Here is a 27,101-nt window from a genome sequence, read left to right as displayed (position 1 = left end):
AAGCCACTGTTTTTCTGGTTCCTTTGTTTTTAAATTGTACAATTTTAATTTGCTTTTTAAATCTTCTTTTTTCTTTTACTGTTTACACCTATTTTCACCGCTCTGGAATCTGTGTTAGATAAACAGAGCATTCTAACAGTACATGAATAATATCTTAAATTGACACAGAATTGCAACCACATACTCTGTCCTTTGTAGGAACTCCCTTATGCCAACCCATCCGATCTGCCAACGGGGGAACATTTAATCTTGCCCGAGTAAAGGCTACCCTCATTTTAATATTTGGTAAATCTACCAGGCATTTTGGAAAGGATAAATACAAATAGTAGAGCGGCTTAGCATAAAAAGCATGCACATTGTGATACAAGTGTGCCATAAGGAAGGCTGAGCGAAGGAAGATAGATGCTTTTGAACTGTGGTGTTGGAGGAAAATTCTGAGAGTGCCGTGGACTGCAAGAAGATCCAACCAGTCCATACTCCAGGAAATAAAGCCAGACTGCTCACTTGAGGGAATGGGATTAAAGGCAAAACTGAAGTACTTTGGCCGCATAATGAGAAGACAGGACACCCTGGAGAAGAGGCTGATGCTAGGGAAAGTGGAAGGCAAAAGGAAGAGGGGCCGACCAAGGGCAAGATGGATGGATGATATTCTGGAGGTGACGGACTTGACCTTGGGGGAGCTAGGGGTGGCGACAGCCGACAGAAAGCTCTGGCGTGGGCTGGTCCATGAAGTCACGAAGAGTCAGAAGCGACTGAACGAATAAACAACAACAACATATTAAAATGAGATATAGGCGCATCTCAGGAAATCCTCCTAACGGCCGCCATCTTGGAAAATGGTGGCCAAAATCCAGTTTTCGCACAATAACTCTATTATTTGTAATCTCACAGAAAAGATGTCTCAGTTCAAAATTAAAGAGCATAAAATTTGCTACAAAAACGTCATTAACAATCTTTTCATAGGAGCAACCCTTGTCGAGATATAATGGTTTTATTCCTAACCATTTGTCTGAGAAGTCAACAAGATGCACTATCTCACCCTCATTCCAAGTATCCTTAAACCTTTGGAGCAGTAATACTTTAAGTCTATCATAACCTTGAGTCACAAGAAAAGAGATAGAGACCCCCAAATTCGTGGCAACCAGCTGCATTTTATGCTTCCATGAGTTTGGGCCTGTTAATGCTCCTGCTGATAAAAAAAACAAAAATCCTGGCACTGTTTCCCCGTGAACCCTGGTTCCACTACAACACGTGGAGCAGTGAAGTTGTGACAGCAATATGTCCCTGCCCCTAGTCACCAGGAGGGATGGCGTTTCTAGTAGAATAGAAAAACTCCAGCCAGGAAACTCTGGGCAGAATCCAACCTCATCATTCCGCTAGCTCAGACGACGTTGCGCCAGCGGAAACTCGGTTCTGAAGTCCGTGCAAAAGAAGAATCCAACTCATGTTTGTGTAAGCGGCTTGAGCAAGTGGCGGTGCCTTATGCTTGTGCAACCAGTTACGCATAACTCTGAGTCAATCGATTGTGCGACGCCTTGCACAACCGCTTGCGTGAGTGCAATGGCTGACCGCTTGCTCAACGGAAAGGTTCAATGGAGCTCTGTCAGTGCTATTTTTGAGTTTGCAGAATGACCGTGGCTGGGCACTACCCTCATAGAATCATAGAATAGTAGAGTTGGAAGGGGCCTATAAGGCCATCAAGTCCAACCCCCTGCTCAATGCAGGAATCCACCTCAAAGCATCCCTGGCAGATGGCTGTCCAGCTGCCTCTTGAAGGCCTCTAGTGTGGTAGAGCCCATGACCTCCCTAGATACTTGGTCCCATTGTCATACTGCTCTAACAGCCAGGAAGTTTTTCCTGATGTCCAGCTGGAATCTGGCTTCCTACAACTTGAGCCCATTATTCCATGTCCTGCACTCTGGGATGATGGAGAAGTGTTCGTGGTCCTCCTCTGACAACTTTTCAAGTATTGGAAGAGTGCTCTCATGTCTCCCCTCAATCTTCTCTTCTCCAGGCTAAACATGCCCACTTCTTTCAGTCTCTCCCCACAGGGCTTTGTTTCCAGACCCCTGATCATCCTCGTTGCCCTCCTCCAGCTTGTCTGCATCCTTCTTGAATTGTGGTACCCAGAACTGGACGCAATACTCAGGATGAAGCCTATGTGCAAAATTTATCGACACCCTAAATGCCTCCCTGCCAAGTCTTGGATCTTATGCCCCACTACGACGGGCCCTGAAGCACTTGCACACCATGGATCACAAGTTCATCTTGCAAGGTGACGAACAGAAGCAAGTCTTTCCAGGCAACCTTTGGAGACTGCCAGGAAAACCAATTTCCCATGCAGAGGGAAATTGGAAGCAGACATCTCAAGGAGGAAGGCTTCCTTCTCTGGTTCTGCCAGATCCAAATTATCGATCAGGTTAATTTCGTCATCAAGATGAAACAACCCAAAGAAACTGATCAGATTATCTTGCCAGAACCAAGCCTGGCCCTGCTGTCCCTGCCCAACGCTCTAAACCCCTCCCTTACCCATAAAGAATTGGTATTTATCCTCCTTACGGCAGCTCGTTTAGAAATCGCCGAACACTGGAAGGATCCGAAGGGCCCTACACTCACTGGATGGAAAGGGAAAGTGTGGGATATAGCCTGCTCTGAAAAATTAACCTACCACCGCAGAGTCTCGTCGGGCCAACTTAGCTATGACCCATTCAATGAAATATGGTCTCCTTTTCTCGATTACATCAATGGTACAGATGTGGCATCCAACTCTGGTTTAACAAATCTTCCTCTGACCACAGTAAATTGAAGGAAACAATCTCGGTTCGGCATCTACAGAAATTGTGTTTGTGTATTTATTAGAAACGCTGTCTGACTTGTATGTTTTTATATATATTTTTAACTTTTTAAAACCGCTTTGTTAAATAGAGTTTAATATATATATATATATATATATATATATATATATATATATTAAAAAAAAAGATGAAACAACCCAAAGAACCTGATGGATGACTTGGACCTGGCCGACAACACCCGGTCTTCCCAGGCAGTCTCCCATCCAAGTACTAACCAGGCCTGCCCCTGCTTAGCTTCCGAGATCAGACGAGTTCAGGTTAATATGGCCGTAGACCTTGGACCCGGCAGAACCAGAACCCAACTCAACACAGCCTTTGAGAAGCTTGCGTCTAATTTTGGGAGCCCGCCTAGAGGAAAAGGGCATCATAAGCCCGTCCTCTCTGCGGAGAGCGTTTGATGTGAACGTTTCGAGCGGCGGCAGAGCAAGAATGGGAAATGCGTTTGCATTCTAAAACCAAGGATAAAACCACTTCAAGCCTTTGATGTCGATGTAGGAAATTATTAAACAAAAGGAAAACCTGGCTCCTCAATGGGGGGGATGTCATTATAAATAAACATATGATTCATGGCCTTATCCATCTGCCGTAAGAGCCAGGTTCCCCACCCCCACCCCCCACGAAACAATGTCCGATCTGAATACCTCTGCGAGGACTTCGGTGGATTAATTTCAGCCGGTGAAACTGACACTTCCTTTGGGAACGCTGAGTGAAGCTGTCGGCACTCGGCGATCTGTCCGTCTCCCCCCCCGCCGTCCCCGTGGGACGGAGATCTGCTGTTCCTTTCTCTGCCCTCTGTTCCCCGGCCCCGATGCTATCAGGCACCAAAAATAATAAACCTCCCAGACCTTATCTTGGCTCGGATGTGAAACAACTTCCTACCGTTGTATTTCTTTGTGCGCTGAGAAAGAAATCTGGAAGTTTGGGCAAATGGGCAGCTGACAGGGGCTTTTTCAGTTTCCCCTTTTTCCGGCCCAGGCAGAGCCAAGAGAAAAAGTTAAGCACGCGATCCGGCACAGGCTTCTCTTTCTTTTTTGAGAGCGAGAAACAGCCCTGCAAGACTCTCCTCCCTTATCAACCTGCCCGTCGAGGCGTTTTTAACATTGCGGCGAAAACAACCTCAGACACCATCAAAACCTGCAGGACAACACTTAACCTTTTGGTTCCAATCTCTCTCAGCATCTGCATCGCCCCGGTATTAAGAATGAAGGAAACCAAGCAAAACACACTTAGCAAGTCCAACGGGAAAACTTCGTCCAGTCTCCCGAGTGTGCTCTGGGCAGAATTCTGAAATCAGCAATTGAGTAGGAAGCTTCACATTGATTTTTTATTGGAGGTCAGCCATACTAGCTCAGATTTTGAAAGGAAGAACCCATTCAGTATCCCCTCCGTTAAGATCAAACGGACACTGCCGTTTTTGGTTCGTGAAGTTCTCTAGGATGTCTACAGAGGCTTAGCTAACTTCCAGTTCCGGGGTTCAAAAGTCCCAACATGTTACTCATTTTCATATCGGCTTTCTCCAAATGGTTAAACCCTTCGGAGTGTGATAAATGGAATGCAGACAGTGGTTAAGGACACTTAGGAATATAGGAACCTGCCATACATGAGGTCCATCTAACCCAGTGTTGGCCACTCTGGCAGGCAGTGGCTCTCTAGACTCTAGAGAGCCGAACTGGGCAACTCTGTAGGCCAGATAAGGCCCACGGACTGGAGATGACCCTCCCCTATGCAATGGAGTCTCGGTCAGTGAAAAGTACTTTCTCATCTCTTGCGACATGACGTTTTGGTTCTCATTTCTAGAGCACATCCATAACGTTGTTTCATACAGGGCTGGCTCTACCATTCAGCAGAGCGAAGCAGTCAGCTCAGGCAGCAGACACTGGGAGGTGGCAGCAAGTTGTCGTCGGAGAGATTGTGTGCTGGGCGATGTGCTCTGCCCCCCCCCCTTTTAAGTTTGCCTGCTGCCTTCAGCTGAAGTGGAAGATGTTGTCCCATCAATAATGTTGTTGACAGATCCACCTGCCAGTCCCCTTGGCTTTTGTACTTAGAATGGGAGGGGACGCCATCATGTTCTTCAACTCTGGCGGCAAAAGGTCTTGGGCCAGGCCTGGTTTCATACATGAATTGCTGGGAAAGCCGAGATTCCAAAACCTCTGGAGGTCTTAAAACATCTCTTCAACTCAACATAACAAGACATCCAGGCGTCCCAGACAATCACACTGCAGTTCCACCACCACCCTAGAGAGAATAGTCTTCCGCGGTCCCTAAACTCACAAAGATGCATTAGTGGTTTCAGCCTGGTTCCAAAGGTTAAGAACTTGACGGCTAGCCAAGGCCCTGGGGACAATTTCTCAAGCCTCTTCCTTCTCTGCAGGGCTATACCCAATGGGGATTGAAGCGATGCTTCAACATACGGGATTTATCAAAACAAAGCTCCAAAGCAAAGCGAAAACAACAACAAATCCCACACCCCATTCTTTTCGGTAATCTGAACTGATGCGGTTGCCAAGCTGGGACCCAGGCTCATCCCATGAAGCTTATTGGTGGACTTCTTCATACAGTGCATAGTTAAAGGATGGAATTCACTACCGCCAGAGGTAGTGATGGCCCTGGATGTCTTCTAAAAGGGATTAGACAAATTCAACTTAGAACACTGTGTACAGTTCTGGTCACCACACCTAAAAGAGGATATTGTAGAGCTGGGAAAAGTACAAAAACGGGCAACTAAAATGATCAAGGGCCTGGAGCATCTCCCCTATGAGGGAAGGTTACAACAGCTGAGAGCCAGCGTGGTGTAGTGGCTAAAGTGTCAGACTGGGAGTCAGGAGATCTGGGTTCTAGTCTCCACTCAGCCATGGAAACCCAGTGGGTGACTCTGGGCCAGTCATAGACTCTCAGCCCAACCTACCTCACAGGGTTGTTGTTGTGAGGATAAAATGGAGAGGAGGAGGAGGATTATGTACGCCGCCTTGGGTTCCTTGGAGGAAAAAAGGCGGGATATAAATGCAATAATAAATAAATAAATAAATAAATAAATAAATAAATAAAAATAAACAGCTGGGATTGTTTAGCTTGGAAAAAAGGAGGCTAAGGGGAGACATTATAGAGGTGTACAAAATTATGTATGGTGCGGAGAAGGTGGATAGGGAGACATTTTTCTCCCTCCCTCAGAATACTAGAACCCAATGGGGTCATCCCATGAAACTGGTTGGTGGGAGGTTCAGAAGAGAGAAAAGGAAGTGCATAAATTATGCACTTCACCCAGTGCCTAATTTAACTGTGGAATTTGCTGCCACAAGATGTAGTGACGGCCACCGATTTGGATGGCTTTAAAAGGGGGTGGAATAAATTCCTGGAGGAGAAGGCTATCCGTGGCTACTAATCCTGATGGCTATGTGCTACCTCCAGTATCAGTAAACCTCCTCCAGTATCAGTAAACCTACATATGTGGACGGGAGGGTGCTGTTCCACCATGTCGTACTTGTGCGTCCCTGGTTGACCACTGTGTGAACAGAGTGCTGGACTAGATGGACTCTTGGTCTGATCCAGCAGGGCTCTTCTAATGTTCTGATGTTGTTAGAAGGATAACAATGGCTACCAGTTCTGCTGGCTATATATTACCTCCAGTATATCAGAGGCAGTATGCCTGTGTATGCCAGTTGCTGGGGAACAAAAGCAGGAGAGAGTTGTGGCGCTTATGTTCTGCTCGTCGCTTTCCCACAGGCGTTTGGTTATCCATGGTGGGAACAGAATGCTGGACCAAGGAAGCCTTTGGTCTGTCCCAGTACATCTCTTCTTAGAGTTTTATCTCTATCATGGCAGCAGAGGATCCATCTCACACCCTCTGCAACAGATTCAGGGTGGCAGTTCTTGTTAAAACAGATATGTTTGGAAGTGATTTCCGTGTTGCTGATGGACTGACAGCGGGGAGAGCAATGTAAGCCACATGGTAGGACTAAAAAGTTCTGAGAAGGAGATGCTTGGATCTCAGGAAAACACACACACACACACACGATGACATCAACAAAACCCACCAGTGAGTTCCAAGCCATTCCTTTTTCTCTCCCTCACCCCCCTGGCCGCCCCCAGCCCCACTCTCTTGGGAAAGATTAAATCCACAAAGCCAGTCACAAAGGCGGAGAAAAATGAACAGCTGGGATTCATCCTGTCGAAATCAGTCAATGAGAAATGGAGCTTATCGTCCACGTCATGGGCTTTTCACGTTAATGGGTTGGTGAAATGGGTTCCTACATGCCCCAAAACGGCACTGACCTTTCTTGGAACAATCCCGAGAGCTCTCTGCGCAAGGCAATGTCATCGTAAGACAGGGTGGGGGATGAACAACAATTGGCCAAAGCATTTGTATGCAACCGTGGATAGAATACAATAGCATCCTGGGACTCTCCCTGTTTTGACAAGGCTCTAGCCCACATGGTTACGGAAACTGTTTTGATAAACAGAGCACTGTTCAAATGCAAAGTGCTGCAGCTGGACCTCGGGATTTTGTAACACAAATTGGACTAAGGATCATGCAAATAGATTTGGGGGTTGGGTACAATCTCTACTCGGAACTAAGCCCACATGGCATTCAAAGGGAATAGAGGACTGCAGCCAAAGTCACTTGCATTTAACATCCCTTTGATGGGACTTAAAGTGACTGAAGCGAAACAAAGATTGTCTAGAAAAAATTAACAACAGCTTTGCATCGCTTGGGATATTGAGAGCCAGTGTGGAGTAGTGGCTAAAGTGTCGGACTGGGAGTCGGGAGATCCGGGTTCTAGTTCCCACTCGGCCATGGGAAACCCACTGGGTGACTTTGGGCCAGTCACAGACTCTCAACCCAACCCACCTCACAGGGTTGTTGTTAGGAGGATAAAATGGAGAGGAGGAGGAGAAGGATTAGGTACGCCACCTTGGGTTCCTTGGAGGAAAAAAGGTGGGATATAAATGCAATAATAAAATACCATAATACAACATTCCTAACGTGTCGCTCCATGAGAAATGCTAGTCTCTTTTCTCAGTGGCTTGGCCTTCGATCCACGGGCCCATTACATTTCTCAACATGTTCCAAGACGTGAATAAGAAGAAGGCTGGATGAATGGGAGCGCTGTTTATAGAGGAAGACTAACTCAAGACTACCCAACGGACCTGGTCCACCCATGGCTTGAGCATTCTGGGGCTCTGCCTTGGGCTCAAGCATTCACCCCTCTGCCTCGCTTTTTGTGTGCTCTGATTCTGTGGCCTACTTCATGATTTGTGGCAAATCATAGTTTGCCATTGCATCCTGACTTGGCAAATGATGGCTTACATGTGTTCATCTGAACCAGAATCGGAGGCTATCGTTGGCTTCCAATTCTGGTTTGGAGGGCAGGTGCAAGCTGGGTTCTGATGTATACCTCTCAATTAATAAGCTAAAATATGAACAAGACTTTTCTGCACATGGCCCATCCTCATGTCACCTCTTCCCTCCACAGTTAACCAGGGAAGTCTTCAAATAACCAGTTTTCCATTATGTCAGAACTGGAGAGCTATGGCTATCAGATTTGGAAGAAGCCAGGATTCGTAAACCAACTTCAAATCATGGTTTAAGATCCTGGGTTATTCCAAATATGGTTAACCTTGTTTCCTGGTTTGGACATAACGGGAAATGATGGCTAATTCAAGACATCATGGCCTATCACAGTGCAGTGAGGACAGAAGGGATGGCACAAGGATGGATTGCACAGCAATGAAATTCATTCATACCTTTGCTTATGAAGCCAAGATGCATACCTGCGAACTGGGCCAATTCACATGAAACTATGGTCAGGGAAGGAATCAATTCACCTGGGGGAATGTGAGCCCCAGTCTTGCTCATGTAATGCCAGGCCAGGCAAATGGCTCATCATAAATTGAGGATGAAAAAGGAAGGAGATGTTTTGAGCAACCGTTTTGAAGAAAGACTCTTCTATTGGCCTTGACTTCCCAACCTTATACATGTCTGCTCAGAAGTTCCACTGAGTTCTATTGGAATTATTTTTGGGTGAGGGTTTACAGCAACCTTATCCCAACCTGATTCCCTCCAGATGTGTCGGACTGCAATTTGCATCATTTCCAACACAACTGGAGAGCACCAGGTTGCTGCGGAAAACAACTGGACTTGGGATACTCAGATCATATAGCAAATAATTATTACACGGTTTGGGATGGCAACTGCCTGCTACTCTAAACCTCTGCATCTATATTACACCGACACTGAGCAAGTAATAATTTGTTCAAAGAACCAGGGCAAATGACAATCTACTTCTAACCTGTTCATAAACGAGTCAATCCTTGTGCATTTCCCCCACCAAAGCTGGTTTAATTTATTTCTTTATTTATTGATTTAAACTCTTTCCTTATGGGTAAAAAAACCAAAAAAACCCTCTCTTAAGGCAGCTGCCAAGAGTGAATACAAACACAGTAATAGAAAACAATGATTGTCTTCCACACCAAATTAAAACATGAAGAACCAACCATTGTGACAGCCATCTTGTGGTAGTGCCCAAGACAGTTTTTGCAAACTGGCGAAATGCTCGCGAGGCTCAAAAAGGTTGCCCGTCCCCTGCGTCTAAAACATCAACCCAATAAAATACGGCGGCGGTGGGAAGAAAACAAATACCCAAGGAGTATTTAAAAAAATTGCCGCCCAAACCATTTCATTTGGGCAATTTTGCACGGGCGAAACATCGGAGCGGAGGCGAGAGAATCCGAAAGCGTTTCCGTAAGGCTTTTCTCAGGGAGGTGATTTCACACACACACACACACACACACACACACACACCCTGTGTGCTTTTCAAAGCCAGCGGAGGCTGACGGCAATTTTTAAAAGAACCGTTTCCCTTTGCATGCAGAATGCGGAAACCTAATTTCCGCATTATTGTCCGCAGGTACCTGTGTGCGATTCTGAGCCCCTGCAGCGCTCTGCAAGAACGTGCGTCTGAAACACCGAGCGGCAGACTGTCGAGGTGGATTTAGGGAGACAACTAGTTAACTCGGCTGAAGCCCGAGTTCAAACGAAACCCACAAGCTGCCCCTTTTCATTCGGAATCTGCCCCTGGCACACCTGCGGGCAGGAAATCCTCAGCCCAGCTGAGGTTCCCACTCTATGATCGCAGACACCTGGAGTGGGTGTGTTGATAAAGAATAAAGGAAAAACAATGAATCACACGCCGACTGCACATCAATTAAGTAGCTTCGACTGTGAACCGGCTTAATCCGTAATCCTAGAGGGTGGGGTGAAATAGCAGGCACTGAGGAGGCTGGGTTTGGAAGCTGCAGATGGAGGAGGAAGTGATGTCCCTTTCCCCAAAACGATTGGAGTGAGAACACTTTGCCAACGAGACAACGCAAAAGAGAGTGTCTTGTGGTATCTTAAAGATTAAGTGATTTATTGTGGCACAAACTAATCCAGCCCTCCCCAACCCCAGATGTGTTGGACTACAATTCCCATCATGCCAGCCCAGGCTGGCTGAGGATGATAGGAGTTGCAGTCCAACACACCTGGGGGTGTGTGTGTCAGGGTGGGGAAGGCTGAAATAGACCATGAGGATTTCATGCATCTGATGAAGCGGGTTGGATTCCACAGAAACATGGGGGGGGGGGAGAAACAGTAAAAAGATAAAAAGATTAAAACAGCATATTAAAATTGTTCAGTTTAAAACAGACTACCAATAAAAAACAGTGGCTTGTCAGTTGAGGAAGGCTTCCTGGAAAAGAGTTGTTTTCAGGAGGCACCGGAAGCAGCACGATGTTGGTGCCTGCCTGACCTCCAGGGGCAGCGAATTCCAAAAAAAGGGGCCACCACACTGAAGGCTCTTCTCCTGGTGGACTCCAGTCGGGCCAAAGATCCATGTGGAACCACCAGGAGCATGCCCTCCGACGCCCTCAGTGATCGGGCAGGTTGGTAAAGGAGAAGGTTCTCCTTCAGGTACCCTGGTCCCAGGGCTCTGTACACTAGTACCAAAACCGGTAGTCAACAGGCAGGCAGTGCCGTTCCCCCAGCAAAGGAGTTGCATGCCGAAAAAGGGCAGCTCCCGTCAACAGCTGAGCTGCTGCGTTCTGCACTAGCTCCAGCTTCCGGAGCAGCCTTAAGGGCAGCCCCCCCCAGAGCGCATCGCGGAATTTGCTAACTAGACACCCATTCACTGTCCTCCTCCGGTGGAACCGTCTCTCATTCCCTCAATGGATTCATACCGCAATAGCCCATGTTACGGTACAATAGGCAACCTTGTACATTAGGCGAACGGATCATCGCACACACAATCCGCTCCCAATCTAGCATAAAGGCAACCCGTGTTCAAAAACGTTTCCATAGGCAGATCGGTTAGCTAGGCCAAACATGCCACAAGTATCACACTGGAGACACCAACGATAGACCATTCACACACGCAAAACACCACCTGATGTTGCGACGGCACTCACATGGGCGCAAACTGGACTGGAGGTACCTAGGAGGTACCTAGAGGTCGTTTAGAAACATATTCAATTTTTTTTTACCTACGGCCCACATCACCGTGTCAAATTCATCCGTTTTCTCTTTGCCGGAATCAACGTATTTCCACGTCACCCGCAGTCTGCCGTTATCTGTCTTCTTCACTTTCGTGGGGCTGCATTTCTTCAGGAACCGAGTGCCGTAGTCTTCCATGTAATCCGTTACTAAGGCAGCCATTTGCTGAAAAAGCAGCAAGGTTTAAAATAAACAAAACAACAACACAAGATGTAAAACACACACTCAGAAATCCAGATTTCAATCACACAAAGATCCAAAGAACTGTACAAGTAATCCCATGCACCTAATGTGTACTTGTATATTATATATTTATTTCGTAACGTAAGAAGCGCCCTGCTGGATCAGACCAAGGGTCCATCTAGTCCAGCACTCTGTTCACACAGTGACCAACCAGCTGTTGACCAGGAACCCATGAGCAGGACAGGGTGCAAGAGCACCCTCCCACCCATGTTCCCCAGCAACTAGTGCACACAGGCTTACTGCCTCAGCTCCTGGAGGCCGCACATAACCATCAGGGCTAGTAGCCATTGATACCCTTCTCCTCCAGGAATTTATCCAACCCCCTTTTAAAGCCATCCAAATTGGTGGCCGTCGCTACACGTTGTGGTAGTGAATTCCATAATTTATACACTGTGTGAAGGAATCCTTCCTTTTATTTGTCCAGAATCTCCCACCAATCACCTTCATGGGATGACCCCATTGGGTTCTAGTATTTCAGCAGCCTTCCTTAATGTGACGCCATCCAGATGTTTTAGACTATACCTCCTAGGACCATTGTTCTCCTGCCATTGATCCTAAGGAGTCATGGTTTCCCCTCCCCTCCATCTCCTAATTTATCCTCACAACAATCCTGCAAGGTACACGAAGCTGACGACTGGTGACTGGCCCAAAGTCACCACGTGAGCTTCGTGGCTGAGGCAGCAAGTTGAACTCAGGCCTCTCCGGTCCTAGCCTGAAACTCTAACCCATCCTTCCCCGACTTGGTGCTCTCCAGATGTTTTGGACTACAGTTTCCATCATTCCCAGTTGAGGGCTGTCACATTTCCCCATTTTAAACCAAAGAAACTAACAGTGCCTAACAATAATAACGATACATAGCAACGAATACATAATAGTCTCCTGCACCAGCAATATAGAGTAGGGATTAGGTACCAACCTGGTTCCTGGCACCCAAACTGTGCCATGTCAAGAGACTGGGGACCAACGAGAATAATCTAGTTGTTTGAACCCCCTACCTAAACCCAATTTGGATTGCCTTAAAAGTAGGGTTGTGCACAGACCCCCCCCCCCCCGATCCACTTCGTGGCCCGATCCTCTTTGGGCCAATCCGCCCGTTCCCCGCTCTACTCTGAGGAGCGAGATCCAGCTTTGCTGCCGTCGCTGCATGCACAACGCCGCTGCCGCCAGGTAAGCCACGGGCTTCAATTCAGGCCCTGGCTTGAAGCCGGAAGAGGCCTCGGCCTTCACTTCCAGCTTCAACCGGGGCCTCAATTGAAGCCTGTGACGGACACAGGTAAGCCTCCCTCCTCCCTGCCCCCTTACCTGGCTCCATCGCCGTCGCCGCAGGAGCTCTGGATTGAGGCGATCCTCTTCGCCTTGATCCGCAGCCCCCCCCCAACTCTCTTCACCTCCGCCTTTTCCAGAGGCGAATCAGGCTGCCTCACTACTGCTTCTCCGAACCGAAGAGAAGCGGAGCACAGCCCTATTTAAAAGGCAGTTGGATAAATTCCTGGAGGAGCAGGCTATCCATAGCTATGAGCCCTGATGGCTAAGTGCTACCTCCAGTATCCGAGGCAGTAAGCCTGTGTGTACCAGTTGCTGGGGAACATGGGTGGGAGGGGTGCTGTTGCATTTGTGTCCTGCTTTGTTGGTCCCTGGTCAACAGGGCCACTGTGTGAACAGAGTGCTGGACTAGATGGACCCTTGGTCTGATCCAGCAGTGCTCTTCTGATGTTCTTAGTAATACATCAAGCAGGGGCTACATTCTGGTGGTGGGTGGGGTTGGAAGCCAAAGGGTGGAGCATAAAATACAAACAACAACAGCTCAAAGCTCTCACTGCCAGTCACGAAGCCCTAGGAGAGGCATTTCAACCTTTTGAAACGGTTGAAAAAATCCTACACAAAAGCTTGGAAATCACTGAATGACGGGCAGTCTGGGGAAAAGGGGGCGGGACCAGGGAAGAGGTGGTTGGGAAAGGGGTGGGGTCAGGGGGAAAGGGGGTGGGGACTTCTAGGAAAACCCAGAGGTCTAGATGGGGACCCAACCCTGGACATAAAGGTTATTTCCTCTCCAACCCAATGCATCTGACAAATGCCTTGTCAATAACAGATGACTCATTGATCAAGGTATCCTGAAACATTCCTTGAGGAAAGGAAACTGACGCCTTTGCCAAAGACACCTCCAGACGCTTGAATCAATGCCACGGGGCCGTCAAGGGGAAAACACACACACCCTGACAGCCTTGTTCAAAAGATGCCATGGCTGTTGATATTAAAAAGTCAAGCTGTCATACATGAAAGGATGACGCCACTCATCACATAATGGAGAGATCACAAAGAACGCCCACACAGGAGAACTTAAGTGCTGTTTTCGGGGGACGTTTATATATTCCAATTTTTTTTTCCACGCCGGCAGTCGTGACTGGTAGAAGAGTCAAAGCAGCAGCGTTAGTTCTAATCCAAAACGTGTTACGCCCACGTTTCCCTGTCGCCTCGCGTCGATTCGTGTCTCTGGGCCTATTCGGCTCCCGTTTCTCGTTTTATCTCAACAGGGGGTCCTTCGTGATCCTTCAATCCAGTCCCCGCTTGGCTTTCTGAGTGATGTTGGGCTGGTCACTGATTCTCAACCTAACCTACCTCACTGGGTTGTTGTGAGGATAAAGTGGAGAGGAGGATCTTGGAAGCTGCCTTGGGTTCTTTGGATGAAGGAGGGCCATTTAGTATAAACTTGTTCTTGCTATCTAATAACCCAGGACTCTGAGTGTCCCACAAACTCCCATTCGTGCCCTCATGGGCTACAAGCAGAAAGCAGCGAAACAAGCACAGCACAACCTGAAAGCAAAAAAGCCACTTCAAGCAAAAAGCCAAGAGTATCAAAGATGGCCGACAACGGCATCCGCTACCTGGTCGAACCCCCGAAGTGGGATGCTCCTCATCATGACCGTGGCGTCCAATCCGAGGCCCGTGAGAAAGCCGGCGCACTCCAGGGAAACGTCTGGCGAGTTTCCAGGTCAAGGAAAAGAATTGGTCAGCTCGACTTCAGAGAAACCAAATTCACGAGAACCGCAACGGAACAGCGCAAGGTAGCCAGTTTCAAAACTGGTTCCCTCGTGCCCTTTGGAGATGCTCAGTTTTCAATCCAGATGTAGAAAGAATATCCTGTCCTCTGTTGTAATGCAATTTTTGTTGTTGTTATGCGAATGTAAGCCAGTCATTTACAAAAGACTTGCTCCTGGAGGAGATGAAGAAACTGGTTTGCTGATATGGATCAACACCACTGTTTGAATTTTTGGACTCTCCTTGGGGGGCATTTATGAGCACCTGCACTTCCAAATTTATCGCTACCTCACTGGCATTCACCCGACTTAGAGCAGACCCATTAAAACGAATGGGACTTAAGTTCGACTAACAATGGATACAACCCACAAAGTTCAAAAAAAGGTATGCTCAGCCATGAAAGGACTGGGTAACTTATCTTCTGGCCTCACCTGTTTGGCAGAGTTGTTGTAGGGATAAAAAAGGGGTGAGTTGTGTATTGGCATTTTTACTTTTCTTGGCCCAGAATTTAAATTTTGCACAGGGTAAACATTGCTGCACAGGGTCAGTGCTGCAACTCATGGATCAAATGGACACACTAAGGCTAAAATCTATGCCCACGTTGCCTGGGAGTAAGCCCATTCAACTCAGTACGCCTAACTTCCAAGTAGACATACATAGAATTGCAATGTAAAATTGCAATTCTATGCATGTCTATTTATTTATTTGTCACATTTAAATCCCAAGGCGGAGGGAGCCCAAGGTGGCATACGTGATCCTCCTCTTCTTTTTATCTTCACAACAACCCTGTGAGGTAGGTTAGGCTGAGATTCAGTGGCTGGCCCAAAGTCACCTAGAGATCTCTGTGGCCACTAGGGACTAGAATCCGGATCTCCAGAGTCCCAGTCCAACACGTTAATCACTACACTACACTAGGTTCTGGATGATCAGGGGTCTGGAAACAAAGCCCTATGAAGAGAGACTGAAAGAACTGGGCATGTTTAGCCTGGAGAAGAGACGATTGAGGGGACACATGATGGCACTCTTCAAATACTTGAAAGGTTGTCACACAGAGGAGGGCCAGGATCTCTTCTCGATCCTCCCAGAGTGCAGGACACGGAATAACGGGCTCAAGTGACAGGAAGCCAGATTCCAGCTGGACATCAGGAAAAACGTCCTGACTGTTAGAGTAGTATGACAATGGAACCAATTTCCTAGGGAGGTTGTGGGCTCTCCCACACTAGAGGCCTTCAAGAGGCAGCTGGACAACCATCTGTCAGGGATGCTTTAGGGTGGATTCCTGCATTGAGCAGGGGGTTGGACTCAATGGCCTTTTAGGCCCCTTCCAACTCTACTATTCTATGATTCTATGTGCTTCCTAGCATAGGCACACTTCAAGATTTTGAGAACTGTTACTTACACTTGAGGCTATACAAATGAGAGCCAAGTTGTATGATCAGCAGAATTCCAAAGTACAGCTCTTGTGGGCTGTACAAGTTCAGACCACAGGGACTGTACCACTTTTAAATACAGGGGACACACTGCCCATTAGCATGCATGTCCTTCTTGAAGAAAGCCCCCGAGACAAGGAGAGGGCTGGGCTAGACACCCGCACTGCACACACCCTCTGATCAGGCAGTTGGGTCTCTTAACTGTATTTTCAACACGGATTTCAACAAGGCCTGCTTTAAAAAGTGGCACTTTGGACTACTGAGCTTTCGCAGAAAAGACAAATATGTCAAGCATGACAATAAATCATTACAGCTTTGACAAAAGATACAGCTGGCTCCAACAACCAACCTGTTCAACGGGGCAAAGAGGGAGGGGAGGAGAAAAGAAAAGAGAACCAGAATGAGACTGTGTATACTGTCGTAACTAAAACAAATCATTTTCTGGAACTTGGTAGCATGATTACAGGTAAAGGCAGCACATTTGACATGGATCAGGTTGCATACGACGGAGGCATGGATGAAGAGAGAGAAAAAACAGTTTGTTGAAAAAATAAACAACCCATACGCAGAGCTTAGCAACTGACAGGCCTATTTTGAAAAGTTAAAACAGCCAGAAACTGCGTAACATTCTCCCACGGCCAAATAAATATCTCTAAAGGGGCGATTTTGAAAAAGAAAACATTTAGGCAGCAATCCTAAACATACTTACCGCGAAGTAAGCTGTAGTGGACACAGCGGGACTTACTCTTCCAGGTGGGAGGAGAAAGCCAGGGGCAGCCCGTCCATGTGGGCAAACCAGGTGGTCGCCTAGGGCGAACTAGTTAAGTAGAGCACCAAATTCGAGGGGAAATGATACAATTAAAACAAACAAACAAACAAATAAATTAACAAAGGTGTCATGACTGTTTTTGTGCAGGTACAGAAGCAATATGAGCAAGACTGTGGAGGTCAGCAAAATGCTATTTTGGGCTGCGTTAATAGAAGTATAGCTTCCAAATCACGCAAGGTACTGATTCCTCTCTATTCGGCCCTGGTTAGGCCTCATGTAGAGTATTGCGTCCAGTTCTGGGCTCCACAATTCAAGAAGGACGCAGACAAGCTGGAGCGTGTTCAGAGGAAGGCAATGAGGATGGTCAGGGGTCTGGGAACAAAGCCCTATGAGGAGAGACTGAAAGAACTGGGCATGTTTAGCCTGGAGAAGAGAAGATTGAGGGGAGACATGATAGCACTCTTCAAGTATTGGAAAGGTTGTCACACAGAGGAGGGCCAGGATCTCTTCTCGATCCTCCCAGAGTGCAGGACGCGGAATAATGGGCTCAAGTTAAAGGAAGCCAGATTCTGGCTGGTTATCAGGAAAAGCCTCCTGACTATTAGAGTAGTACGACAATGGAACCAATGACCTAGGGAGGTTGTGGGCTCTCCCAACCTAGAGGCCTTCAAGAGGCTGCTGGACAGACATCTGTCAGGGATGCTTTAAGGCAAATTCCTGCATTGAGCAGGGGGTTGGACTTGATGGCCTTATAGGACCCTTCCAACTCTGCTATTCTATGATTCTAAGGGAGCAACTAGGGATGGAGGGGCTAAGTGAGGCTGCCTGCCCACGGGACCTGAGTCTGCCTCAGGCGTTGAGGGATATCCTCCTGTTCTGCTGCTGTTCCCTATTGGAGGCAGGGAGTGAGAGCCACCCCACCCACCAGAGCAGCAGCATCCTTTGTCTTCGAAATTTTAAGAAACCCTCAAATACAGTAAAACTATTTAATAGAGATCATTTGTGGACGGGAATCCTCCCGTTTTAACTGAGACAGAGAGAAGGAGAGATGGAAAGAATGCACAAATACTGTACATTAAGATGACAGCTCCTCAGCACGGCGAACGGAGACGTGGGTGGCCCAGCGAAAGGAACTCATAGGTCCTTTCAAAAGGATAATGTGATGCTAGAGAGGATAATACCGATGTCAGCGCTAATCCCCAGAGGTACTAATAATATAATTCCGCCTCCCCCAAAAAAAGAAAAAGAAAGAAAGAAAGCAGGCTCTTCGAATAATGCTTCGGGTGTGCCGCTGAAAAGCCATCAGCCCTCGGCTCAGCCGCATGGGCCCCGGGTGACAGGAATGTGCCCAGAGATATTATCTGAAACCACGCTGATGAATCCTGTGCAGACAGGGCAGGCTTGCAACTGTCCGGTTCTTGTAAACCGCGACTCTGCCCTGAGAATAGGTGGGCTCAAGAGGCTCAGACCGGGATTTGGTGACACAAAGCCAGGAGAGGCCAAGAGGGAGGAGACAGATGGAACGTGATGCTTCCTCTGCTGTCCCACGCGCCGGAAGCGTGACGCGTTACTTCGTGCCGGTGGGCCCAAGAGCCGGGCCGCACGCACGCATGCATGAAAAGCCGGGCAGGCTTTTTGCCCACACGATCGCGCTACGTCTCACGGATGGTGTTTCATAGAATCATAGAATCATAGAATAGCAGAGTTGGATGGGGCCTACAAGGCCATCGAGTCCAACCCCCTGCTCAATGCAGGAATCCACCCTAAAGCATCCCTGACAGAGGGTTGTCCAGCTGCCTCTTGAAGGCCTCTGGTGTGGGAGAGCCCACAACCTCACCAGGCAACTGATTCCATTGTCGTACTGCTCTAACAGTCAGGACGTTTTTCCTGATGTCCAGCTGGAATCTGGCTTCCTTTAACTTGAGCCTGTTATTCCGTGTCCTGCACTCTGGGAGGATCGAGAAGAGATCCTGGCCCTCCTCTGTGTGTCCACCTTTTAAGTATTTGAAGAGCGCTATCATGTCTCCCCTCAATCTTCTCTTCTCCAGGCTAAACATGCCCAGTTCTTTCAGTCTCTCTTCATAGGGCTTTGTTTCCAGACCCCTGATCATCCTGGTTTTATTCTCTGCGGCTGGTTTTATGTCGGTTTCATCTTGTGCCATTTTTATCTTTTGTTTTCATGTTTGTACGGTACGTTTTTAATGTATCGTACACTGCCCAGTGAACTTCGGTCAAGGAGTGGTTTAAAAATACAGCAAACAAATAAAACGAAACATTAAAGGAGAATTTTTCCTCCCTCCAAAAGTCAGAACAAGAAATCGAACCATGGGAACATTTTATAAGGGACATCCATCTGACCGAAACAAATGTTGCAAATGTTGCAAAATGTCCAATTCTCTCCCGTGCCGCCTGCGACACTGGCTGATAAAGTGCAGCACTGCTACTGTAGCTCCCTCAAGGGCTTATTTTGACTAAAGCTTAGGAATGTAACGTATAAACACGAGACTCCCACATTTCCCTGTTACAACTTGCACTAACAGGGACTGGACAAAAGCCACATTTGCAGAGGGAATCTCTCCCAGGGATAAATCTTGCGTTGAGCTTTTTTGTTTCAATTTTTTAAACACACACAAATTTTCCCTCGCATAAATCATGTCCTTAAAATTCAAGAGGTGACTGATATACTGCAAGCAACTGCGGATTGAGTTTCCTCCTTTTAGGCTACACCAAAGACACCCCCCCCCTCTTCATCTACGCAAGGCTGAACGGGAGAGAAACAGTATTTTTCAGTGGGCGATGTGAAAAGGCATAGATAAAGGACAAGGACTGTGCCTATTATTGCGGGGAACGGGATGCTGTTTCTGGGCGTCGCTTTGGATCGATACACGAACCAGCCTCCTGACGTGTGAACGTCTTTTCATAGCGTTGGATTGCTGGAAGCCATATTCCTGATGAGCGAATGCTCTGGTATGGTGCCGGCTCTAGGTTTGGGAGGGCTCTTGGGTAAGACAGCCTCAATGGGCTGAAGGAACGATTATTTCATTGGTCACATCAGTCACCAGCATCACATCAAAAAACTATACAGAAAACCTTCAGAAACTAGGCCTACCAAAATACATCCACACCAGCATCCAGGAAGCTGTCATACTTAAAACATGCTCAAAAGTCAGGAAGGAACTTCCTTATCTGAAAGAACGCCTCCTCCCATATGTACCTGCCCAGACCCTAAGGTCATCCTCAGGGGTCCTTCTACGCAAGCCCCTGCCAAAGGTGGTGAGGCAGGTGGCTACCAGGAGGAGGGCCTTCTCTGCTGTGGCACCCTGGCTGTGGAATGAGCTCCCTAAGGAGGTTCGCTTGGCACCTACATTATATGCTTTTAGACGCCAGGTGAAGACCTTTTTATTCTCCCAGCATTTTAACACTCTATAAATAAATTTTAACTTGGTGTTTTACATTTGTAATTTTGCATTGCTGCTGTTTTTATCTGGTTGAGCTTTTATATTGTATTTTATAGTATGGTTTTATACTGTTGTTTTATACTTTGAATGTTTTTAATTTTTGTGAACTGCCCAGAGAGCTCCGGCTATTGGGCGGTATAGAAATGTAATAAATAAATAAATAAATAAATAAATAGGCTGCCTCCCTCAATGAGTCTGCTTTCTCACCGCCAGTGTCACCAGCGGCTTTTGCTCCTCCTCCTCTTTCTCCTCATCGCTGCCACTTGCTCATTTGACAGGCAGAGAGCCAATGAGCAAGGAGGCAGCTGGATCCCATGCGCCTCCTTCTCACCACCAACATTGCCTGGGCCAGAGGCAAGAGGCGGGTGAATCAACAGCCTGCAATTCCAGGGAGCTTTTGTCAATGGGCCCTTGCCAGAGTGTGGGACCTCAGCGTTTGCCCAACCCTTCCGACCATTGAGGGACCACGCAACGTTTTGTTAGAAATATTGCGTTATGCATAGTCTGATTCCAGTTAGACCAACATTCTAACAACCTGCTCTGTTCCGTTGCAGTTGTAAAAAGGCAGTTAACTGGTCTTCTGGGTTGTGTGTTGTCTGTATTAAGGAATGGACAGACTGTGTTTTGTTGTCTCTCATTATTTGTTGTTACTACTTTCTTCAAACTCAACATAAAGAAACAGTTTAATATATATCCTCTGGTCAAGCATATTCCTTTGCTGCTATCTTTCTATATGTCACATATAACTCCTAACAGAGTTATATAATAATAATAATAATAATAATAATAATAATAATAATAATAATAATAATAATTTTATTTATTTCTTACCTGCCTCTCCATTTGGATCGAGGAGGGGAACAACATTAGAACAGGAATCAATACATCTTAAAAATTCTTGATTTTACATTGATCTGGATAGGCCTGCTGGAAAAGGCTAGTCTTTAAGGCTGCCTTAAAATCACACAGAGAGTTAATTTTACGAATCTCCTCCGGCAGGCCATTCCACAATCTGGGGGCGACAGAAGGAAAGGTCCTCTGGGAAACTGATGCCAGCCTAGTTTTAGCTGACTGAAGTAAGTTCACCCCAGAGGACCTGAGTGTGCAGGGCGGACTGTATGGGAGAAGGCGATCCCACAGGTAACCTGGACCCAAACCATTTAGGGCTTTAAAGGTAATGACCATCACTTTGTACTTTGCCCAGAAACTAATTGGCAGCCAGTGGAGTGATTTTAATGTTGGGGTAATATGTTCACCCCTAGATATGCTCACCCCTAGACCAACCTGGCTGCCATATTTTGAACTAGTTGAAGTTTCCGAACTAGGTACAATGGTAGCCCTATGCAGAGCGCATTGCAGAAGTCAAGCCTTGAGGTGTGTGCACTACTGTCTTTAGGTCTTCCTACTCTAGGAAGCAGTGCAGCTGGTGTATCAGCCAAAGGTGATAGCAGGCACTCCTGGCCATCGCATCTATCTGGGCTGTCATTTGGAGCGACGGATCCAGGAGCACCCCCAAACTGCAAACACAGTCTTTCAGGGGGAGTGTAGCCCCATCCACATCCTAACAGAGTTATACTGTATATAGAGAGATTTTCTAATATGTTTGTGTCTGAATCAAGTTTCATTTGGTCCTGTGCAAACTCTTCGCTGTGCAAAGCACAAGTTCTTGTGGAAGCCGCAGCAATCCCCGGATTTTCTTCAAGGACAGATCAGACGCTGGCTAAAACCAGCCCAATTAAGAAAATGGTATGTTTTCATTGGAAGTTGTATAGGTTTACATTTTCCTTTTCCTTTTACAAAAATACATTTTTCACCCTGCCGAGCAAAAATATCAGGTAACAAAGGGAACTGGATTAAAGACATAATGGGTATAGGGCAGCTCTCCACAACCTGGTGCAGGATAATAGGAGTTGTAGTCTAACTCGTCTGGAGGGCACCAGGTTGGCGAAGGTTGGTGTACAGAGAGTCCAGGATTATAGAAACAAATCTATAAAAGCGGGCGTCCCTCTGCATTCTAAGCACTTGCTGCCCTCTTGTGGCGTGTGCAAGAGACTGGCAAAAGGAAATTAAAAAAAGAGGGGAGATGAACTTTGGGAACAGGAGAAAATGTGCAATGCTTTAAATTATTATTGTTGTTCATTCAACACCATCAATATTACCATTTGTAATGTGCCCAATGAGCTTTAATTTGGGGGCAGAATAGAAATGTAATAAATAAAGGAATAAGTGAAATATACAAGGAAATTTTGTATTGATTGATAACTGCTTGATTGATAACTGCTTGATTGATAACTGGCAAATAGAGGGAGAAAACGTGGAGGCAGTGACAGACTTTGTATTTCTGGGGGCAAAGATGACTGTAGACGCTGACTGCAGCCAGGAAATCAGAAGACGTTGACTTCTTGGGAGGAGAGCAATGACAAATCTTGATAAAATAGTTAAGAGCAGAGACACCACACTGACAACAAAGGTCCGCCTAGTTAAAGCAATGGTATTCCCCGTAGTAACCTATGGCTGCGAGAGCTGGACCATAAGGAAGGCTGAGCGAAGGAAGATAGATGCTTTTGAACTGTGGTGTTGGAGGAAAATTCTGAGAGTGCCTTGGACTGCAAGAAGATCCAACCAGTCCATACTCCAGGAAATAAAGCCAGACTGCTCACTTGAGGGAATGGTATTAAAGGCAAAACTGAAGTACTTTGGCCACATAATGAGAAGACAGGATACCCTGGAGAAGAGGCTGACGCTAGGGAAAGTGGAAGGCAAAAGGAAGAGGGGCCGACCAAGGGCAAGATGGATGGATGATATTCTGGAGGTGACAGACTTGACCTTGGGGGAGATAGGGGTGGCGACGGCCGACAGAAAGCCCTGGCGTGGGCTGGTCCATGAAGTCACGAAGAGTCGGAAGCGACTGAACGAATAAACAACAACAACAAGGAAATCTACAGATTTTCATACCAGAAAAAGCCATACTTACTCCACTGTTCCAAGGAGTATACAATCTAGAAGTCACACTCTTTGCATCAAAATAAAGATTGGTGGCGCTTTATTATAAATAATGAAGATTGATTCATGGCAGCACAGTGGCACAATGAAAAAATACCTTATAAAACTCACGATACGTGTCTACGCAGAAGTGCGTCACATTGAACTCAGTGAGCCTTACTCCCAGATAAATAGCTGTAGGATTGAAGACTTAAGGAACAATCCTATACATTACAGGAAAAACGTTCTATAGCTCCCAGCATGCCCCAGCCAGCCACATAGGTGTTATAGGACTAATTTTCTGTCTAAACATGCATAGGGTTGCACCCTAACAGAAGGAAGTAAACGGAGAGGGGGGGGAGAGAAAGAGAGCATCCTAACGATAGAAAAGCTACATGTACATAATTCAGATGGTGGGCTATATTAAAGTTGTAGGGGGAGAAACTTACGTTTTCCCAGGAGATCGTTTCAGCCAGAAGATATCATCGCTTGTAATCCCATACTCCCGCGCCCCTGCAATCTAAAGAAAGTAACATGCAACTGTTGTCAGTGAACAATTTAGAATCGAAAAAGTCATCATGCGTGAAGAACTCTACGAACCAACTATCAATTGGGTGGTTTTCTAGCTTTCTGCAAAACGAACAAAACGTTCTCACGATAGAATCATAGAATAGTAGAGTTGGAAGGGCCATCGAGTCCAACCTCCTGCTCAGTGCAGGAATCCACTTTAAAGCATCCCTGACAGAAGGTTGTCCAGCTGCCTCTTGAAGGCCTCTAGTGTGGGAGAGACCACCACCTCCCTAGGTCATTGGTTCTATTGTCGTACTGCTCTAACAGTCAGGAGGTTTTCCTGATGTCCAGCCGGAAACTGGTTTCCTGTAATTTGAGCCCGTTAATCTGTGTCCTGCACTCTGGGAGGATCGAGAAGAGATCCCAGCCTTCCTCTGTGTGACAACCTTTCAAGTCCTTGAAGGGCGTTATCATGTTTCCCCTCAATCTTCTCTTCTCCAGGCTAAACATGCCCAGTTCTTTCAGTCTCTCCTCATAGGGTTTTGTTTCCAGACTAGTAGCCTCATATTTACCAGTAGTTAAAAAATATAGGAAAGGAAAGGAAAGGAACTTCTCGTGCAAGCACTGAGTCATTACTGACTCTTGGAGGGATGCCAGTTTTCGCTGACATTTTCTTGGCAGGCCTTAAAGCGGGGTGGTTTGCCGTTGCCTTCCCCGGGCGTTATTACCTTTCCCCCAGCTAACTGGGTACTCATTTTACTGACCTCGGGAGGATGAAAGGCTGAGTCGACCCGAGCCGGCTGCCTGAAACCAGCTTCCGCTGGGATCGAACTCAGGCCGTGGGGAGAGTTTCAGCTGCAGAAACTGCTGCTTTACCAAATTGTTAAATAAAGTAAAAGGCCAAAACGCATCAGGGCTCTCATCAATAAAATTGTTTTCTGCATCTTGGACGCTATTCTCTCCCTCTGTGTTCATCTTGGATGTTCACCAGCCTTGCACCTTTTTCCTCCCGGTTTAGCCTTACCGCCACTGCACTGATGCTAACCATGTTTAAGGCGAAGTCATCTTGAATTAATGCAACTTACTTTCTCAGGGTATTTTGGCCTCCCGCCAGTGGCGAGGACGATGTTTTCTGCCGTGAGAAATATCTAGGAGTAAAAATGCAAGGAGATCGGGAATAGAGATTAAAAGAAAGGACTCCCATCAAACCTGACTGTGTGCGTGCTGACCCACATCAAAAGGGTGTTTATCTCAAACGGTAGGACTTTCTGGTATTTGCAGAGCAATTAAAAACAGTTATTAAAAACCCATACAGTGGGAAATGTGAGGAAAGTGCCTCCACGTTGATGCTAATGTGGAGGGACTGCCCACACATTTACCACTGTATGGGTTTTTAATAACTGATTTAAGAACATAAGAAGAGCCATGATGGATCAGACCAAGGGTCCATCTAGTCCAGCACTCGGTTCCCACAGTGGCCATCCAGCTGTCAACGGGAAACCCTCAAGCAGGGAAACCCTCAAGCAGGACCTTCCCACCCCAGCAACCGGTACTGTCTTGGATCCTGGAGATAACATAGAGGCATCAGGACTAGGAGCCATTGAGAGCCTTCTCCTCCAGGAGGAATCAGTGTCTACATGGATGCTCAGGAAGAATGACCTGCTCTGGAACGTCACTCCTAGCAAGCCCTTCGGTGTTGCTACTGCCAGCAAAGTTCAGACAGGTGTCAAAAAGGTGTGGCATCTTAGGTCAAAAGGATGTGGTATCTTTGGTCAAAAAGGGGTGGCATCTTAAATTTCCCTACCTGATGGCCTCACTGCGCATTACGGTGAGGCCAGTATTGGGGTAGCCCGTCCGAAAAGCTAAATTGTTGGGATGGGGAACTTGTATCCCTCCATATCTTGTTGGACTGCAACTCCCAGAATCCCACACCATTGGCTCAAGCTGGCGAGGGCCAATGGGAATTACATGGAGACAACATCTGGAGAACCACAGGTTGCACTTCAGTAGGACCAAAGTATGGACTGCAATACAAAGCTCTCCACTGGCAGGGGTCCGTAGCAAAGAATGGGAGCATTCTGGGGATGACGGCACCATAGCCTAATGGGTGGAGCTCGTGTTTTGCACGCAGAAGGCCAGAGGTTCAGTCCTTAGCATCTCCTGTTAAAAAGGAACCAGGTAGAAGGTGATACTCTGCCAGAGACCTTGGAGAATCTGATGGTACCAGCCTTCCTCAGATGTTTTGGACTGCAACTCTCATCGTTCCCAACCCTTGGCTACCTAGGCTAGAGCAGATGGGAGCTGAAGTACAAAGCATCTGGAGAAGGTTGGCGAATGCTGGCTTAGACGGCTGTTACCCATCCCGACTCCTCTGCCTACGCCACCCCTTCTTTCTTGGCTGTGCCATGTCCCCAGCTTCCATGGTCCAGGTGTGCCTGCAAAGTGAGGAGACTGAAGGCACGCCTTTGCCCGGATGGGCACGTGTGAGGGTGGGTGGGTGAGAAAAACAGCCAACGGGACAGCGTCCAACAGCGTCATCCCCCAAACTCAAAATAGTACTAGCAGAGCAAACAGAACTTGAGTTGGATTCTCTCTGATGCATAGTTTGGAACCTATTATTTATTGCTAGTGCAGCAACATTTGCACTAAAGGAATGACACAGGTGGATACTGCCTGAGGTCTTCAGGGTGGCTCTGGTCCCTGGACAGCCTGCATGCGGGCCTGGACAGATAACAGCTGAGGGAATGAGGCCTCGGGGCAGGGGGAATATTTCCCCTGAATAATAATAATAATAATAATAATAATAATAATAATAATTAGTATCCCGCCTTTTGCCCAATGCTGGGCCTCAAGGCGGCCTTACAAAGTTTAAAATATACATGGGGGGGGCGGGGAGGGAAACAAAACCATAAACAATTAAAAAATACACAACAAAATTATAAGACATTAACATAGATGGAGGGCTGGATTATTCTCCAAAGGCCTGCTGGAACAAAAAACTTTTAGCCTGCTTCATCAAGGAGGGAGCCAGCCTAGCTTCCCCGGGAAGAGAGTTCCAGAGCACCGGAGCAGCCACCGAGAAGGCCCTCTCCCGTGTTGCCACCAAGCGTGCCTGTGAAGAAGGTGGGACTGAAAGAAGGGCTTCTCCAGAAGATCTCAAAGCACGGGCAGGCTCATAAGGGAGAATACGGTCTTTCAAATAACCTGGACCCGAACCATATAGAGCTTTATAGGTCATAACCAGCACTTTGAATTGTGCCCAGAAACAGACTGGAAGCCAGTGCAGCTGTTTTA

At 47.0% G+C, this 27,101-nt stretch overlaps 1 protein-coding gene across 1 annotated transcript in view; it reads right to left on the bottom strand.

The window, feature by feature from the left end:
- The window catches only part of TXNRD2 (thioredoxin reductase 2), a 58,765-nt gene that overhangs the window by 18,488 nt on the left and 13,176 nt on the right, over positions 1-27,101 (bottom strand). The window contains exons 7-11 of the mRNA XM_063144162.1: positions 24,893-24,955; positions 23,747-23,817; positions 16,418-16,437; positions 14,505-14,596; positions 11,370-11,544 (exon numbers count right to left, since the gene is read on the bottom strand). Of these exons, the coding sequence (XP_063000232.1) occupies positions 11,370-11,544; positions 14,505-14,596; positions 16,418-16,437; positions 23,747-23,817; positions 24,893-24,955 (421 nt within the window). The remainder of the gene's footprint in view (positions 1-11,369; positions 11,545-14,504; positions 14,597-16,417; positions 16,438-23,746; positions 23,818-24,892; positions 24,956-27,101) is intronic.

This window comes from Elgaria multicarinata, chromosome 18 (assembly GCF_023053635.1).
Source record: "Elgaria multicarinata webbii isolate HBS135686 ecotype San Diego chromosome 18, rElgMul1.1.pri, whole genome shotgun sequence".
NCBI classification, from domain to species: domain Eukaryota; kingdom Metazoa; phylum Chordata; class Lepidosauria; order Squamata; family Anguidae; genus Elgaria; species Elgaria multicarinata.
Note: the sequence above shows the minus strand (reverse complement) of the source record. Positions and strands in the feature narration are given on the sequence as shown.